This window comes from Anoplophora glabripennis, unplaced genomic scaffold, assembly GCF_000390285.2.
Source record: "Anoplophora glabripennis isolate ALB-LARVAE unplaced genomic scaffold, Agla_2.0 scaffold104, whole genome shotgun sequence".
In the NCBI taxonomy this organism is placed as follows: Eukaryota; Metazoa; Arthropoda; class Insecta; order Coleoptera; family Cerambycidae; genus Anoplophora; species Anoplophora glabripennis.
This window is the reverse complement of record NW_019416210.1, coordinates 739,510-759,241: the sequence shown is the minus strand read 5'-3', so window position 1 is coordinate 759,241 and position 19,732 is coordinate 739,510. Positions and strand designations below refer to the sequence as shown.

Below are 19,732 nucleotides of genomic sequence, written 5' to 3'. Positions count from 1 at the left end.
ATCTTATGATCCCTTCGAAAAGTGACGGTTGCAGCTAAATTGCGGAATACAGTGAGGAATGTCCTCCTTGATGTCAGCCTTCTGTTTGGAAACCTTCTGCCGTACTCGCGTTCTGCCGCGCAGCATTACCATCGCAAAAGCCATAAACAAATCATCATATCATAATTGTTCTACATCAATAATGTGTATTACTGATTACGTATTAAATTATTATTATTATTTTTTGTTTAAATTACTATGAAATTGACCAAAGTGGGATTAATTCAAGAGCGATTTTCTCAGAAACCGTTAAAGATAACGATTTGAAACAAGAGTACCTTTTTAACGTAAAACAGTTCGGGAAAACGGAATTTGCTGTCCAATTTGTTAAAAAGTCAAAGATGAAAAAGTTACACACGCAAAGTACCAAGGGCCCCCCCGTACCCACCCCAATGGACCTTGTGGAAATAAATGGATTAGTCCATCAAATTGCTCATCAAAATTTAGCTGTGTATACCAAATTTCATTCATTTATCACAACGCGATTGAGAGATATTGCAAAAAATGATTTCCATTCCTCCCTCTTCATTGGGTCCCTGTGCCCTTAGGAAGCATTTCTGGGCCCATGTTCATATGAACTTTTTTACTTAGTTTTGATCGTAGAATCGGCCTGTTCAGGGTTGGCAGCTAATTATGAGACACCCTGTATACATTTTCGCGATCTGTTCAAGTTAGACAAGGTTAGAAATAATATTAAAAGAGAGAGAAACAGTAACTACAAGTCAGACGTATTCACCAATATTCACTCGCGAAAAAAAGCCTTATGACATTGAAACAAAAGTTTAATCATTACAATGAATTGGATTACAATGGTTACGTGATAAAATCCTCAAAAAGAGTTGTGGCTGGACAACTCATGGTTCTTGCACCATAACGATGCGTCCACACACTTGTGCCAAAAGATTGCTGTCCTTCCTCACTCTCCTTATTAGCCAGACCTGCAATTTTTTCTTATTTCCGAAATTAAAATCAGCGCTGAAAGGCCGCCATTTTCAGATGACATCGAAGCAAAGTCGTTACAGATTTTTTTGCACGATCAAGCTTTTTTAGTTCACTTACCATGTTTGTTTCTATGACAGTAGGATGCGCTTACTGGTTGCTAAGGCTAACAAAACGGTAAACATTGTCTTCGAACGGTAAATTACCCTTACCGTTCTTAATGCTTAATATACTATAAAGGTCATTTTTTGAAATGAAGCTATCCAGGACAGCTTCGCAAAATGGAAACAACGCTGGGAAAAGTGTGGGAATAGGGGAGGGGGGTGCTTTGGAAACAAGAACCAATAATGTATAAAATTAATAATAAAGTTTAAAAAATAAAGTTCGTTATTTTCTGAATAAATAATTCTTTTGTTGTTGCAATGACATCTTCTGATTTAAAAGAATGCCCCTTGAAAAAACAATCCTTAAATTGCAGAAATAATTTAGCTATTTTATTGTTATTGAATTTCATGTTGATCTGAACCAATTAGCTTAATACATTTAAAGAACGTTTGCCACCTCCTTCCGTTTGATACATAAATTACGGAGCATCCTCCAGTGCATCAAATTAAAGACGTGTTAATTTCCAGAGTTATTTCCGTTTTGAACAACAATAACATTTAAATACATCCTCTTCTTCGATCGTGTTGTACTTGACCTATTATAGCATTCACCGCACATTTGAAAGCCACGGCATTACTTGTGTGTAACAAACTCCTACTAACAGTAATTGCTGAAAATTCCCCATCGCTATTGGCTGAAAGAAATTGATCGGTTGATTCACTTGTATCCAATTCACGCGTTGCTTTATTGTCATTGCAGTTGTTTACGAAATAACATTTTAGGCGGCTTGCAAAATCCGGTTTGCTTTGAATAAGTTGATGCTAATATTTCATCTGTTTTTGTTACAAGTTGAAGTCGTTGTATGATCAATACCCAGCAGAAATTAGAAGTTTTTATTTGATAAAATGTCCATATTTCCAGCAGTGACTGACAGAGTGGTAAGTATATGTTTCTATATATTTTTGCTTCATTTCTCATCAGAAAAATTTCATTGAAATCAAGTTATATTTAATGTTTATCGGAGAAGTGTAACAACAAAATAAAAATCGTAGTAGCGCATTGTTTGTAGACAATGAATCAGAAAACAATGCAATCTGATTACTTCATAAAAAAAAATGAATATAACGCAATTAGAAACTTTTTCTTTTACTAAAATTATATTCGGTGCAAGGCCGAACATGAGTTTCTAAAAACTTATCGTTTATGAATTTGAATTTCTATGTGAATTTTAAGAGGAATATTTTTAGCACAATGATTACTTATCATGTTTTTCTTTGAGTGCAGGTAATTAAAATAATACGCAGATTTAATTAATACAGTCATTTATTATTAAGATTCTGCGTCGTGCCATTTGCTTGAAATAATGTATCATTAGTCAAATATTTCTGAATTGAAAACAATTTTATTTATCATGTGTACTCATACACTGTAGATCCTAGTGCAATATGTAAATTGTTTAAGACAGACAAAAGTTTTTAATTAGTATATTTTGATGTTATATTGGTCGACAAATAAATATAATATTTGAGTAAGAATTAGAGTAAAATATTCGTATAAATAATGATGATATACCCAATAAATCATTTATGGAGCAAGAAAGGAATACGCGTTTTTACTAATTAATTTTTAAATTTACATCAGGTGGAAGAAGTGGATAAATAATAATAAATATGTGCCTATTCGAAGTTATTATAAATGTATATACTAACTACCTACTTACAAAAATACAAAAAAATGTTCAAGTTCAAAATCCCAACACATATGTGGTGCAAGAACGAGTAAATGACAGGTAACTCAACCCGATCATGAACCAGTCTGGATAAGTGACTTTATTTTATAGTCTAGTTCCACTTAAGTCCAAAAATTCCATATGCGAACCAGACGAAAAGAGTATATTTTTAAATTTACCTCCTCCTTCAATTATTTAATTCTTCATATTTACCTTCTGATTTAGAAGACAACATGTAATTAATAGATTCTTATAACATTAATCATATGTTGAATTATTTTCCATATTACTGTATTTATAATATGACTTTTGACCTTTGCGCTGGTCTAAAAAACGGAGCACCAAATAATAATACCGCGAAAATCTAAATAGTTTTATAAGAATTTAAATATTCATCCAAAATATTCATATATTCCGTTTCACATGAATAATGAGCAAATACGAAAATTCAGTATTTGGAAATGCACAAGTATTTAGCAATCATTATTCACTGAATTCAGTTATCAAATATTCAGTATTACAGTGAAATGACAAAGTAATTAGCGAATTGTAACATAAAGTGATGGATTTTTTGAATAATTTGTTAAATAATATTGCCCACGCATACGTTGATACATATCTACAAATGACAAAGCAATAAGCGAATTATAACATGAAGAGTACTGAATTGTATTAAGTACTCTTCAGTGATGGATTCTTTGAATAATTATAAATAAATTTAATATTCATATTCATTTAACATGGATACTTTCAGTGTACATAAATTTTGTGAGTACTAAATATAGTATTCATTATGAGATATTCAGAGATTACTGATCAATATGATCAGTATCGACTGAATTTTGCCTAATAGTAGTTCTAGACAATTCAAAAAATTCATGAATTAAATCATGAAGTTGACGAATTTATTAACGGTATTGCACGTGGTTTATTTGGATATTAATATTTATTTGATGCCAATTTCTTATAATTTTAACACCTAAGATCATTTATTATACTAATGTACCTCCTAATTCTTTTATGACAAGAGTGAGATTAAGAATGATGAGCAAATGAAACCAAGATTTTTGTCTTGGGTACTGTTGGAATTATATCTTTAAATCAAAATGTGGCTAGAATTAAATAAAAATAATTGTTGAAAACTTCTTAAAGCTGTTTTACATTGACAATTTATTGATCAATTAATTGATGAAGTCGCTTCATCAAGAAATTGGACAAGTGTAATGCACCAAATCAGCTATCAAATAACTTCATCAATTTATTCATCAAGTTCTTGACGAATTAGAGCATGTTCTAATTTTCGTCAATTTCTTCGTGAAGTTCGGAAGTACCAACCCAACAGATTTCCAACCTCAGATCAGTAATGAGGTTACGATATTGGAATATGTAAATAATTGTGTGGCGTCGTGCTAGTTTTGCATTGTTTTTACTAATTTGTTATTTACAAAAACTAATATTTATATATTATGTGAGAATTGTACCGCTGTTGTATCACTACAATTATGAGTGAAAAGGTGACATTTTTTAAATTTATTTGCTTCTTTGATTCATTGGTAGAACTGATTCATACGTCAAAAAACTTGACAAAGTCTGTAGCAGTGTAAAACCACACTGTTTACCAATAAATTTGTGAATTAATTGATGAAGAACTTCCTCAATTTATTGATGAATAAATTGTCAATGTAAAACAGCTATTACAACTTCTTCATGAGCTTATTGTCATCAATATATCGTCGACAATGTTGTTATTACATGTAACAATTTATACAAAGTGAACAAATTTAGAAATCTCTTTGACTGTTTAAAAAATAATAAAAAAAGTTATAATAACTCTACCAAAAGTGTAATATAGTTAACGTTTTAACACTGACGCAATAAAATAGAAATTTATATTAAATAAGTTTATATTCCTATATCTACTGTAATATAAAATACCTACCAACATAGTGTATAGCTACTATGAAACCTCAACCCAATAATTCATGGAATCAATTGAAAAGAGAAATAATATCTCTAGGAATTCGCTCTTGCTCCCTTTATAGAAAATCTATTAACCTTGAAGATAGATTCCATTCAAATAACCCATCCGTTTGGGTCACACAGGTTATTCGATTTGACTCTTTTAATATTAAAATTTCAAAAAAAATCTAATCTATGACAAACATATTTTATTCTTAAAAGTAGGTATTTTATATTATATTAAATATTTTACCTTATACTAATTTCAGTTGCCAATTAATTTTTGGAAAGTCAATATTTTCCTGCAATTTATAAAAAAGTATTACATAAATTTATTAGAAAATAGCATACAATTTTCAATGATTTAGAAATTTTTCTTGGTTAGGATTATTGGCGGTAAAGGCAAACAAAATAAATGACATTTAGGCACGTAATATTAATATAATAATAATAATAAAGAAAATATTTTCTGATAAAGAGATGTGTCTAATAAACGACGCTACTTATTAATTGCTGTTATTACTATCTAGGGACCATTTTACATATTATTAAATTCAAGGAACTTGGTGTTATCTAATCTTGTCATAAATATAAAACAATAAAACTAAATTTCTCTTAAATTTTGAGCATTTATTTTTGCTTCCTTTGAAATAGAACATACCGTACATCCATGTAATGTGTACATTAACATACACAATACGAATTAAACAAATTGCCTTTATTGAAAAGCTCAATATTATTTTTGTTATTGTTGTGAATTATTTAGATAATTTTTTTATCTATAAAATATATATACAAATATCGTCACTACGACAATTTATTAGAACAACTGTTAGTGTCTGGTTATAAATATATGGTTAAAAATGGTGGACAGTAAAGTTACATCCAGCAATATTAATTTGGTGCAAGCCGACGGTAACGCTCTTTCGGAGATATTGAAGGTATATTATTAAAATTAATTAAAAAAATCTACCGTTATTTCTTTGACAAATTTAAAATAGGATGTTTCTTGTTTAAAATATGTTAGTGTTAGATATTCGGACTCTTTCCTATGCACATATGCACAACTATAATTAAGTTTTATAAATCCTAAAATATTTCTGGAATTGCAACATTTTATGTTTATGGCTTACATTAAATTAACGCTATTTATAAAGGATATCCAACATCTACTTTATAGACTACTACTGGCCCGTCCCGGCTTCGCACGGGTGGACATTTATTTTAAACATTTTGGGATATAAAAAATATAGCCTATGTTACTCAGGGATAATGTAGCATTCTAATGGGGAAAGAATTATCGAAATCCGTCCAGTAGTTTTTGAGTTTATTCGTAACATACATACATACAAAAATACAAATCTTTCCTCTTTATAATATTAGTATAGATATAGATAAAACAATAACTGTATATTAAAACAGAACTTTTATTATTTTTTTAACATATATTATCAGCTCCTGTACTTTTACTTTATTTAAAAGCTATTGAGCTAATTCAAATAAATTAGAAAAATTGGCCTAAAATCCTGTCAAATTAAGTCAAACAATGTTGTGTCTGATTAAAAATCAAGGTATGCAAAATATATTTAAACTCAGATAAAACTTGTTGTTGATATTAGGAGAAATACTCTACGAGCTTCTTTATTATTTATTTAAATTGGCTTAATATCTTTACAATAAAGTAAATATAGAATCTTGAATATTGGATTCAATTTAAAATTTATGTTCTGAACTTGTCCAAAAAGAGAAGTAAGTAGATATACAACGACAACACACATATACTTACTAGTAATATAAATAAAATAAATATACATACAGTATAAATAAAATAAATAAAAAAAAGTCTTATTCCAATATTACATAGAGGTCAAGAATGATTTAACTATAACAACTCTTTTTTCCAATTCTTAAGAAATAGAAAAAAAACTACTGCCATAAAATCGACTCTGTAAGGACTCCTAATTTCTTTCAAATAAGTTCAGAATCACTCTGTATATGTTAAATATATTTACAGAAAAGATTTCTGCTACCTTCTAGGATTTCCAAAATATTTGGTATAAAATATTGGGCTCTCGTTGTTGCCGATACTTTAGTAGGACGCTAATAAAAGTAAAACAAACATTGTAAATTCAGTGTGTCAAAGTCATAGTGAATGTTTTCATACTGTAAAATAAAAACGTGTTGTAAACATGATGAAATCATTAGATTAGATTAAGAATTATTATCATTCTAGATTCACTACCGTTGAAAAACTAATCTTAACTACTAGTTGTTTTGTTCCTCGGAGAATGGAATTTTTTCGAATCCTTGTTTGTAAAATTCTCGGATAATAATTAAAGTAGGTATAGGAATGTAGTAATTATATGTATACGTGATCTCTCATTTAAGACAGATTTATTCATAACTCTAGTCATACCAGTAATACAAAAAAGTTGTACCAAATCAATTTTGTCACATTTTAAAATTATTGTTTATAATAACAGTGTTCTATTTCTTCTGGGCATTACCTAACGTCATTTCTCAAATGAAACATCGACATCCCATAGGTACATTCGACTATTTTTTAGTTTCTCGTTAAATTTAGGGCCTACTTCACTAAACAGGTACTGAGTCTAAAATGCGTTGTTTCAGTGTACCTAAGTGATTTTAAACTGGATCAGGTATCATCAAAAATATTTATTTATTTTAAACGAGAGAATAGATACATTAAATTTAATACAGTTTCCCATCTTTTTTATTAAAGTATGGTATATCTTTGTTATAAAGTGTTAATAAAAATTGGATGCCACATAACAATGGAACTAAACTAAAATGACATGTGAAAATTATGTCTGAGCAATGTTTAATGTAAAAGTTACCATTGAAAAATAATTACAGGTACGTGTAAGGCAGCTATAATTTTTAAGGCAATATGATCATATGAAGATAGCACGTAAACTTAAAAATACATATTAACAATGAAATAAATTAATATGCAAAATTCATAACAACAACACCAAAAAATATATCCAATAATAAATAATAATGGCTAAGTACGTAATCGAATACCTACGTTTCTCAAAATTTTCACCAACACAATCAAGAATTTCTGGTGTAATGTATTTCCGAAGGCGTGCCTTTTTCGATTTTGCATATTACATTGTAATGGACAGAAAAGAATGAATTTTACTTGTTACAAATACTTACAAGAAAAACAGAAATCTCGACAAACACAGACAGTGACACATACTAATACTAAGGTCATTGTGACTTGTTAGGACTTAGGCCCCATTGGGCCCCTTGTACTTCCCCCCGTTAGGAGATCAATCTACCTGAGCCGCTAACCAACCTATTACAGAGAAAAAGGTGATAACGTTGCTCAGGGGGATCTCTCTAATGTAAGTGTCTCATTGGGCGGGAAAGTATTTTGTCGGTTTTGATGTAATCACCAGATCGTCAAAATTACTTCAAATTATATCATGAACACGTTAAAATAACAGACACTTAAAAAAAATGTATTATCAAAACGTAACAAAAATTACTTTCAAGTGGTGAAAATACCATTTATGGTAGCTCCCTTTTCAACTTTGCTATCTTTTTGGTTACAGTCACTGATAGGAGCAGAAGTCATTTTGTATAAAACCTTTTCATGAATTTTATAGCAAATATGTTTTGAGTGATTTCTACGGACGCATTAAATTTTTACTAAAATTTCCCGTAGTTTCAAGTGTTGACACTAAACTTGTGTTGCAAATTTCTTTCCCGGATGACATGTGGATTTTCTGATGCCCAAACGTGTCGATTGTGTCTATTAAAAATACCTTCATTACTAAATTTTGACTCATATTTCCAAATGATTTTGCGTAAAAATTCTGGATTTTCTTGTGTTGGAGTTAAAATCATTTCACAGAATTGGCTTCGTCTTTCAGCGTACAAAATTGAATTTAAATGGATGTTGACCGTTAGGTTTTCAAAAACTCTTGGATGGAAGTTTTTAAAATGCCTAAATCCTGTTCAGCAGCACAAATTGATGATTCAGGGTGAGCATGAAAATATGCAGAAATATTGACGATGTTTCGGCTTTGCCAAAATTCTATGTGTAGAAATTCGACCATGTTCTAATTGATTTCTTAAAATTTTTCGTAAAATGCATCTACTCATTGGTGGTAATTGGTAAATGAGGATATCTCTTATTAAATACCCTTCAAGTGCTATTTATTATCTTGTGACACTCTCCATGAATAAATAATGCAGCATTTGAATAACTGTTAACGTTTTCCATTCTTTCACAATAAATAGTACTCAAATAAACATTCACTGTATGTATTAAATTGACAGCAATAAACTGGTGACAGATTAAGTGCTTGTTTTGAAGGTCCATTAAAAATTTCAGTCATTCTCGCAAGAAATTATGCGGTATCCGTTGACTGCACGAAATTACCAAACTATCAGTCCCACTTTGAAGAGTAACACCTTTGACTATATACACTATATAGTCAAGGGTAAAACGTAATAATATGATTTATGAGTAGTACTGATCTTGGATGACCAAAAACTATTGTGTGATTACGTTAATGCGATGATGGTCTACTTGGGATTTTGTTAGATTAGGAGATCTACCTAGCCAATTAAGGAGTTTCATCCGATCCATTTATTAAAAGAAATGTTGATTTAGAGCATTGGTAATAGTACTGTTATGTAGAATCCTTTTTTAAAGAGAGAATAGCAACAAAAATATAAAAAACGAATATATCGCAAACTATAACAATAAACGTTAATGTACTTAATAAAATCAAAAGAATATCAAGTTCTACATCTCTTCATGTCAAATTGAGCATAGGGCATAGTTTAAAATATCAACATATTAGTGATCAAGTGATCCAAAGATTGGGCCTTCTAATGCAATTAGTTACTATTTTTTTTATTACTATACACTAATTAGGAAATCATATTTTTTACGAAATTGTGTAAAAATGTAGTAAACAAACTTTACGGATGTTGCTAATTACCTATATTTAAAATAAAGAAAGCCAGTACCGCATATGCAGCGCTACTCGGTACTAATAGCGAATTTATCATACTTTAATGAAGGTTATAAAACTAACATTAAGTAGGTAATGTAATTAGAATTACTCACTACAAACAACAACATCTGTGGTTAGTTCTTAACGATCTACAGTAAAAGCCTCTACCTTTAAATGCCACTTCACTTATCAATATCGATTTTGATAAAAAATTAAATTAAAATAAAGTATTGCTGTTCTTAATCGAGCATTTGTTTAATTCCTTGTTTGGAATTATCTAAAATAAATATGTAAGTAGGTACGTATAAGTGTACAAAATCGATAGTGCTCTAATTTGAAACTCCTACTTGTTCTATAAGTTGCAAGGTGTAAAGTTTGTGTTAGTACTGCTGGTGAAAGTTTTAAAGTGCAACAGAATGTCCTTTGCAGCTCAGGGCACATCTCGTACAAATACCATCAGTGGTGAAGGAATAGATATTTTGGTATGATTTGTTTTAATTTTTAGAAGAGTAAAAGCTTAATAATTTGCATTGATTTATGAAATATGATGAGCGATGTCGAAATGTATCAAAGAATATCTTTTACTTACTTAAATTTACACTAAACTTTGACCCGTTTGTGTGAAATACTCACAGATAATCTGTACCTATGCGTTCCAATTAAATTATGTCAATTATCTGACTGTATAAGTTATGATATCACCAGTTGGTTGATAATGCCTAGCATTTAAGATATTCATAATTATTATTAAACTTACTGATTTTGTTTATAAAATAATCAAAACAAATAATTACGATCAATACGAAATGTTCCCGACTCATACACAAAACTGTATGTATTAAACGATTTGCTACTGAATTCTATTTTCAAGAACTGAAATAATAATTTATAGGTATTATTCATAAGATAATTGAAAAGTACAAGATAATTGTTACAATATTTTTCCTATTCTTTTAATAATGATGAAATCGTCAGCAACGTCCTTTCGCAAATATTGGAAGTATTATATTTGACTATATATACAGGGTGTTTATTAAACATATAGCAAAAATTCAAGGGGTCATTCCCTGTCCTATTCTAAGAATACTTTGGGCTTTGATGATTTTTGAAAAGCCGTTTTGTTCCGAAGATTCAAGGCGAGAAAAATTTTCCACAAAACCAATTTTGATATTTTTGAAATTATTAATATAGTCGAAATAAAAGTATGGCGTACTACACTGGGTATACCGAATATAATTTTTTTGAAAGAAAAAAAGGAGGCAAGTGCGGGCACTGAATAGAAACCAGTCTGAACATGGATTTCATTTAAATACGTCTCGTGATCGATCATTTTTTGTGACGAATTTGTTGAGACTGACATTTGGCTGTTTAACATATATTTTGTCTCTTTAATAGTAAACTTTTGTTAGTAACATCTTTTAACATAAATCGCTTATACTTCATTGAATGATTTCCTGACCGTAATGTTCCTGATAGAAAAACCTTGCAAAGTATTCGTCAACGTCTTCATGAAACAGGCACACTGAAACGAAGTGGAAGATCAGGAAGGTCTATGACAGTAAGAACGGTAGAAGTGGAAGAGAATGTGCAGTTAAATCCAGGTACTACTAAGTACTAGTCATTAGTTTATCCAATGGAAAATACTATACTACTAATACCTACTACTCCAGTGGAAAATGTGGAGGATTGAAAAAATAATTGCTGGGTGTAACTCAATAAGAAACGACCCTGATGTTTTTGAAAGAGTTCAGTAGCCGATGAGAAGATTGGATTCTTGCATACTAGCTGGAGGTAGTCATTTTCAACAGTTCTTGGAGATTAAGAAGTTTTACATATAATTTTCTGTACCTAATAAAATGTCGTTATTGTCGAAAATTTTTCTCGCCCTGTATCTTCAGAACAAAGCGGCTTTTCAAAAATCATCAGAGGACAAAATATTCTTAGAATAGTCTCTTGAATTTTTGCCGTATGTTTAATAAACACCCTGTATATAAATTATAGATAGTCATGCACAACTATAATTAAAATTTATATTTAATTCATGTTTATTAGCACTTTTGATAACGGTTTGAAATGTATAATTTACTTATAACTACTTGCAAAATTACATGAGATTTTTGTCAGCTTCATTATTTTTAATGATACACTTCCTCACGGTTAAGAAGAACTTTGAATTTTGATTTAAATGATATTATTTACTTACAATAATTATGCCAGTGTCGCGCCTAGACCTATTAACTTGTAAATGCAATTATTGAGTTTCTAGAACATATGCAAATAAAAATAAAATCACGTTTATACATTTTTTAGTAACCATATAACTGGAAATACTCTCTATATAGGGAGTAACTAAAATACTATTATAAATCAACAAAAAGTGTTTCAATAGAAGTATATCCGGAAACGATTCGTTTTCGAGATACAGGATGTTAATTTTTTTTTTATTATTAAAAAAAACGGCTGTAATAATTTTCTTCAAAATTGGCAATTAGCTTGAAGCTGAATTGCACACATACGTATAGGCATCCCACAGCTTTTTTACATCCAGAGACATAGTTTCAGAGTAGGACTTAGTAATTTTCGTTCGTAATTTTATTTTCCAAGTTTTTCAGATTTGGCCCACTATTATGACAGATTACTCTTTCAGAAGTGAATGATAAAAGTCACAATAGTTAATTATTGTTAAGTGTCAAAACGTCAAATAATTATTATTTTTGAGACTAACATGATTATTTTTCAAATAACCATGTTATCGATGAATAAAATAATTAAATATGTATTATTTACATGGCTACTCTCAACTATTTTTTTTTTGTAATACAACAGACCACACATTTTCATAAATTTTGCACTCCCAGTATATCATAATCGAGGGAACCGCCTAGCCGGGTGTCTTGGTCGATGGATTTCGATCGGCCGAGGTATGCATCACGGACGCAGGCTGGAACTTGGATGGACCTAAGGCAGGCTCGGGATGTGGCTGTGTCAGCCTACCAGAGACCTGGGTCGCTCAGCACCTTCCGCTTGCGTGTGATCCTCGATAAAATGGTAATGAGAATAGAGCAATAAATCTCTGTAACTCAAGCCCATGCTATCATACATAAAAAATTGTACGAGACTTTGCCACCAAGCCACCCGTGTAGTAATAGGATGGTTTGAAGAAAAGTACTCGAGTAATGAAAGGGGGGTGTACAAGGGGCCTAATAAGGCCTAAGTGCCGCGATGGAGAAGCAATTTTCCACCACCCCCCCGACATACATACATACATACATAAATCATAATCGAAGCTTTTCCGACCACATATATTCATTTTTCTTACTATAGTTTGTGGTAGAATGTGTAATTAAAATTTGGTCAAGAATTCAATTACATCCTGTATAGTACCTATTCATTAAATTACGTAACTTTTAATATTATAGTGCAATTAAATATATTTACATCAAAAAATCAGTTCTCAAATAGGTATCTTTTATTTGTGATAAAAATTCAGGATTATATAAAAACAATATTAGATCAAAAAATAAGATATTAATAATTGTAATCAACTACATACTAGGAAAATATTAATCTAATCTATTATTGGATCCAAACATGTGTGATGCCTGAATTTAAATGTTTATTGTGTTATTAAGTGGTATTAGATGGATACTTGTAAACTAAAAATTTCTTAAAATTGCCAATGCTACGTCTCTTACAATCTATCTTCGACAACCAATATTGGAAAAATTAGTTATTTCTTTACCCGAAATCTAGGATCTTTTAAATACTTTAATGTAAAACTCTATATGTTTAAAAAAATACTAACATGTATTCTCGGATCCAATATTAAATTAATTTACATAGGTACATATGTTTCAGATTTAGAAATGTTCTAAGGTTATAAAAATGAAAGTACAATTTTCTGAGAGATGTTGACAAACTTAATATTATACAGGGTTGTGAAGTTACTCATTTTTAATTAAACTCTTCTATATACTTGTGGTTGACATATGATCTCGTTTTCAGAAATCATTGGACGTTAACAAGTATGCCACAAAAAAGACCATAGCACAAGGCCTTTTGGACGTAGCCCTTTTAACGGCAAACGCATCGCAATTGAAATACGTCCTTCAAGTTGGTGAGAAGCATGAATTTTACACTCTGATGCTTAGCCTCATCACGATTTCCATTGTGCTACAGGTTTGTATAACTGGAATAACCAAATAAACCAATAATATAATCCTGATGTGCCGGAAATTGAACGGTTATTCCAATTTAAATAGAGACGCTATTAATCAACAACACAATGATTCGAATCGATGACTAATCCATTATTTAGTGGTTACATAGAAAATACCTAATTGTCTACTTTCGAACTGAAAACATTTATAATTGAACAAATTCACTTACTTGTCAACTTGAATTGTATAGAATATTGCCATAAATTCTAGGAGTAATATACATAATATTAAAAAATTTTTCTTCGTACAAACTATCTCCAAAGTTAATCGATAATATATCGATTGCTCTCGAAATTTTGAGGTTTAAAAACAGGACGCTCATTATGCTACAAACCATCAAGAATATTTTGGACAACGAGCTTTTAGAAGTTAGATTTTGTTGGTCCTTAGTCCTTTTTAATTCTAAATAATGAAAATATGTCAAAATTCGCCAAACTGCTTCATTTTCGAGATAAAGAATACATACTTGGAATATTTGTTGTAATAGGTTCTTAATTTCTTTATTGTTAACTGTTTAAAATTGTTTTAAAATTAATTTACCTAATATTTTGTTTTGTACATTATTCCCCACTGATTCAATAATAAAAATTGTGAGTACCTACCTATATCTAAAGTATGTAGAATGGTTTTTCGGGTTGTTATATCACGGCCTATATACTTGGATGCACTGTTTCTTGAAAACAAAGTGGTTTGCCTAATTTTAACAAGACGTATATTGTTTGTTTAGAAATAAATAGTAAGTACATAAGAAAATTTTAATAAGGATCTATACATCTTCAAGTTTTGTAGCACAATAAACACGAGGAACACGAACATGAAGAAAAACTTATTATTAAATATTCTATTACTCCTAGTATATAAAATTTATGGTACGTTATTTTGAAAAGCCCTATATACAGGTATTAATAGTGTCGGTAGTGATACTCAATTTTTATTAGTTTGATTAATAAAGAAGTAATAAAATATCAGTAAGTATTGCAATATGATGTCACATTTTGTATTTTAATTTTCTCATGATTTATAGACCCTTTTCATCTAATTGTAAGTTTAACTTTAAAGCTGTTATTGAAAATTGAAAGGTAAACAATATATTGTAACGTCAAAAAAAATCAAAAATTCCGGGTTGGTAATAAAAGCATCACACTTATGTATTTATTATAAGGGTAGAAAATTATATTTGCTCACAATGAACTAATTTCAAATAGTATCTAAATATAGAAATAATAATTACGTACATACTTACATCGATTGTTATTTTACTTTTACTATGAAATATAATTGATGCCTTATAATTTACATGTTTCTTTCAATTATTATATTAAATGCCTAAATGGTGAAATTTGTAGGTTGTAGTTGGAGTTCTCTGCCTGTCTTTACACCTACTAAGAGACTGCAGATTGCATCTAGAAACGTACCACTACACTGCAAACCTCCTTAACCATATTACCACTGCATCCGCTTTTGCTATAACAGTCTTGAATCTTCTTATTTCTTGTTTTGACCCAACAATTGCAAAATACGCTGTATTTGAACCTCCTGATGTTCCCGCAGTGGGTGCTAATAAATAAATAATAGTAATCAGTTAAATATTATATGAGTAATTAACACAGGTTGTCCTATGGGGAAGTGCACACACTTTAAGGAAGAAGCCACTCTTTAGATAATTAAAAAAAACTAGGTATATAAATTTTGGTTTAAAGTTTAAAGTAAAGTACATTGTTTTACATGCACCTAAGTCTTAAAGTGTTTAATACATTTTTTTAATATTTCAAGAACTCGTAAAAGTAGCTTTACCAAATTCAGTATTTTATTTACCAAAGTCTCCTTCGTGTGTTATAACAATGTGAATGCATTTTTTTATGTTCAGATTTTGTTATTTCTTTGTGTCAATCATTTAATTAAAATTAGTTTCGAAAAACTGGGGGTTATATTATAAAAAGTGCGTTTGTGAAAACAGTAACATAATTTCTAAAATGTGTTATTTTAAAAACGCATAAGTACAAACAGATTTCAAAACAGGTTATAGCTTTGAGAATTCCGTCTTATAGTTTTTAAGTACTAAAAATGTAATGTGTAACATATCAAATTATGTTACACTATCATCATGCATTCTTGAAATATTTAACAAATTGTGATGTTATCAAAAATTTTATAGGCCTATTATAGACCAAAATATATGTATAATAGCTAGGAAATATTATAGGTACACACCTAAACTATTAATACATAAGAAATGCCTCCTTAAAGTTTGTACAGCTGCTTTTAGGACATCCATATATTTCGCAGCCGAAAGTTGAGTAAAAATTATCCTGTTTTTTTGATGACATTTAAAATTTGATATGAGAAAATATTAAAAATTTACTTTAATATTTGATGTATAAAATGTCTTAAGACTGCCTTTATCTGTTTTAATAAAATAAATTTGCTATTTTTAATCATACTAAATGTAATTTTCTGTTTCTGGAAGATTCGGTTGGAAAAATTTACAATAAAAGTATGATTTTCTATATTTTATTCTTATTACGATATTCGATAGCATAACACGAGAGATATTAAGAAAAAATATATATAACGAATATTCAGTTGTGAACGCTGGGCGCAGGGGTGGTCCGATCGCATCGGATTTTGGTGTCTGTATGTAGGTTGGACTTTTCCGCATCGAATAGAAATGGCCCAGACATTCCAGCATTGTGGAGATTGCAAGGGTCCTCATCGTAAACGTCTGCATTTGTTGTTTAGGTGCGTTACAGTAAGCTTATAGTGAAAAGAAAACTATGTTTTTCAAGGCACATAAATCAATACATGTTTTTCAAAAACAAAAAAAAAAGGGAAATTTGTAACAATGACTGGGTAGACTATTGCAGATATGCAATTGGGGTGACTGTAACGTTCTCGGCAGTTTTCAGAGTTTTTTTTAGTAATTTTGGGGTTAAATGGTGAAAATATATTGATGATGGTATATTCGTTTTATCGTTTTCGAGTTACATGACAATTCCTAATTTTTGGCAAAATTTACTTAATCCTATGTTTCTCTTTTTACACTAGATATCTTAAAATGGTTTATATATTCTACAGACAGTTTTTTTTTAAATGATATAAATAATTTTGATTTTATTTTTTTTAAGTTGTCATTTAAGTCATCATTTATTAGAGTTTGTATATAAATATGTAAATATGTATATTCATTTAAATGTAATAATGAGGTGCTATAATTTTTCATGTAAAAAATCTGACTTCTTAAATTAATTTCCCTAACATAACTTTTATCTTTCAGTTGGCGGTGGCGATTATGTTTGTAATTATCGGAGGACTGAACATAAATAAAGAGAGAGACCACAGAGCAGCTGTTATATTGAACGATGTTATCCTTGTTTTTGTATTTTTTATTTCTATCGTCAATATTATTATTTCCGGGTTTGGTCTAGACTACACAAGTCAACCTCTTAAGTTATTGGATCCACATGATACCTATAAACAAACGTAGTTAAATAGTATTCATTTAATATATTCATTATTCAATTATTTAGGGGTGTTTATATAAAAAATGTCACAACAAGCTAGAAGAAACCTTTTTTTTTTCATCAAAATAGACAAAATAAAAAAGGAAAGTTGTCCAAACTCCTCAAAGTTTTTAAATGGTAACCGTAATAAAATTTTTAATTAATAGCTTGGTTTGCAGAATTCTTTGAAAGCAATTTCCCAGTTGGGTGCCACGTCTATGGTTTAGATTTTATGCCGCTTCAAGAATGAAACTAAAATCAAAGAAATCCATTTCAGAATTTCTTTTGAAGGAGAGAGCGATATGTCTGAAACGTTAGGAAGTCTAACCACAGACCACAGCTAGGAAACTGTTCAATATTCCATTTTGATGAAAATAATGTTTCTTTAAATTTTGGTGCGACAACTGTTGTGCTTATGCCCCATAGCTTTGGTCAGAATGGGAATTAGGAGAACAGTAGGGAAAGAATCATATTTTTATAAATTTCAGTTGTGGTTAACCAGGAATTTAGATTACATATACTTACGTTTTCTATTTTTATATAAAATTTCAAGAATAAATGTCAAAAATCTGTATTTAAATTTGTTATATGTAAAGCATGATAGAAATTCATATTGGATATTATTTTGATACATGTTTGACGGCTACAGTATAGTTTTAACACACTACCAAAAAATTTAAATAAATAGTTACAAAATAAAACATACCTACTTATTAGAGAAATAAATTTTCAAAAATTACTGTACACTGTAAAATATGTGGTACTTTACATAGAATTAAATAAATAGAGACTGCCCTGCACTGCCCAATTATATTGACTCGAATTTCTTTTCTGCAGGTAACTGCTGCTCTATTGTCGATCATTGTGGCTGTACTCAAAGTTTGGGAGGATGAAAAATTCGAAACTATAGCAAATATTCTAAATCAAATATCACTAGGATTTGTTACAGGGGCCTTATTTAGTGAAATAATTAAAATGAATTTTGGTCTCGACCCCGCTGTTGCCGTTAATGCTACGGTGGAGGGAACCAGGAAAGATTTATAATCATTTTAAATCTAGACCAATGGGGGTTCAAATACACGTTTAAGCAACTTGAATACAGGGTGTCTAAATAAATTCGTTTCATTTTTTGTTGCTATAATGTGAAATTGTAATTTAATTTGTTTTTTATATGTTCGTTTCCTAATTTTTTATTTATTTGCTTTTTATTTATTTTTCTATATTTTTTTGCTCAAAAGGTGGCTCAAGCATGCCTGTGTGTCATTCTGGGAACCTATCTCAACATCAACAAAGAAGGAGACCATCCTAATGCCAGTAAAGCTAACAACCTCGTTCTATGTGTGAACATCATCATTATGGCCGTCAACATTTTGATAAGTTCATTTGAAATGAAAGAATCCCAGGATATTGTCACTGGTACGACGTCAAAAGGACCTTCCTAGTTAGAAAGTCCAACCAAATTCCACATAAGTATCTATCTACCTAGATGGATTTTTACTAAATTATTTATTAACTTTCTAATTAATTTCCTCAAGTACCTATTTTTTGGGAGTGATAAATTAAACAAAAGTTAATTTTATACTGATAGAATATATAAATATAATAAAATATTCCAAAGATTTATAAGAGAAACAAAAATTATATGGAATGTATTATTTTCTGTGCATTCTTTAACGTAATATACTTAGACAGATTAATTTTTATTTATAATTACAATATTTAAGAAATTGTTTATATGTCCTCATCTGAAATATACTTATATATTTCGTTGCTTATTAAGAGAACATTATTTTAAGAAAACAATGTGTCACTAATTTAGTATGTATATATTTTGTAGTTTAGAATTTTTCTACAAAATAAATAGTTGTACGAATTTTATTTGTTTCATTGTTAGTCAGTTCTCTTATTTAAAATAATAAATATATGCAATGTCTGAAGACTTATATTTCGCTTTACTTTACTTGTATATATTTTGCAATACATTCTACAAATGCTAAAAACCGGGCCCGATTATGTTGGTGCTTTCATAGCCAAACTAAAATAAAATAAAAACAAAAAAATTACAAGGATGCTTTTTCTATAAGGCAGGCTCTACTTTACTGCCCCCCCTCCTTAACACCATCTTGGCGAATTTAAAATGTAAAGCCATAGATAATATAGTTTATGGCTGCTATTTTGTCTGTGATTTTAAATAAGTAAATACAGTAACACAAAAAATAGACATTGATAAAAAAGTAT

At 29.7% G+C, this 19,732-nt stretch overlaps 1 protein-coding gene across 4 annotated transcripts; it reads left to right on the top strand.

Moving 5' to 3' along the window:
• The first annotated feature begins 1,828 nt into the window (after positions 1 to 1,828).
• LOC108904835 (ninjurin-2) lies at positions 1,829 to 19,298 on the top strand. Of its 4 annotated transcripts, XM_018707521.1 has the most exons (4): positions 10,171 to 10,256; positions 12,633 to 12,822; positions 13,780 to 13,953; positions 18,733 to 19,298. In XM_018707521.1, exons 2-4 carry the CDS (start codon positions 12,676 to 12,678, stop codon positions 18,934 to 18,936), a joined length of 525 nt encoding a protein of 174 aa, XP_018563037.1. In that variant the 5' UTR covers positions 10,171 to 10,256; positions 12,633 to 12,675; the 3' UTR covers positions 18,937 to 19,298. The 4 variants fall into 4 exon arrangements, with proteins under 4 accessions (XP_018563040.1, XP_018563038.1, XP_018563039.1 ...); XM_018707524.1 differs by lacking the exons at positions 10,171 to 10,256; positions 12,633 to 12,822 and adding an exon at positions 1,829 to 2,021; XM_018707522.1 differs by lacking the exons at positions 10,171 to 10,256; positions 12,633 to 12,822 and adding an exon at positions 5,602 to 5,712.
• The last annotated feature ends 434 nt before the right edge of the window (positions 19,299 to 19,732 follow it).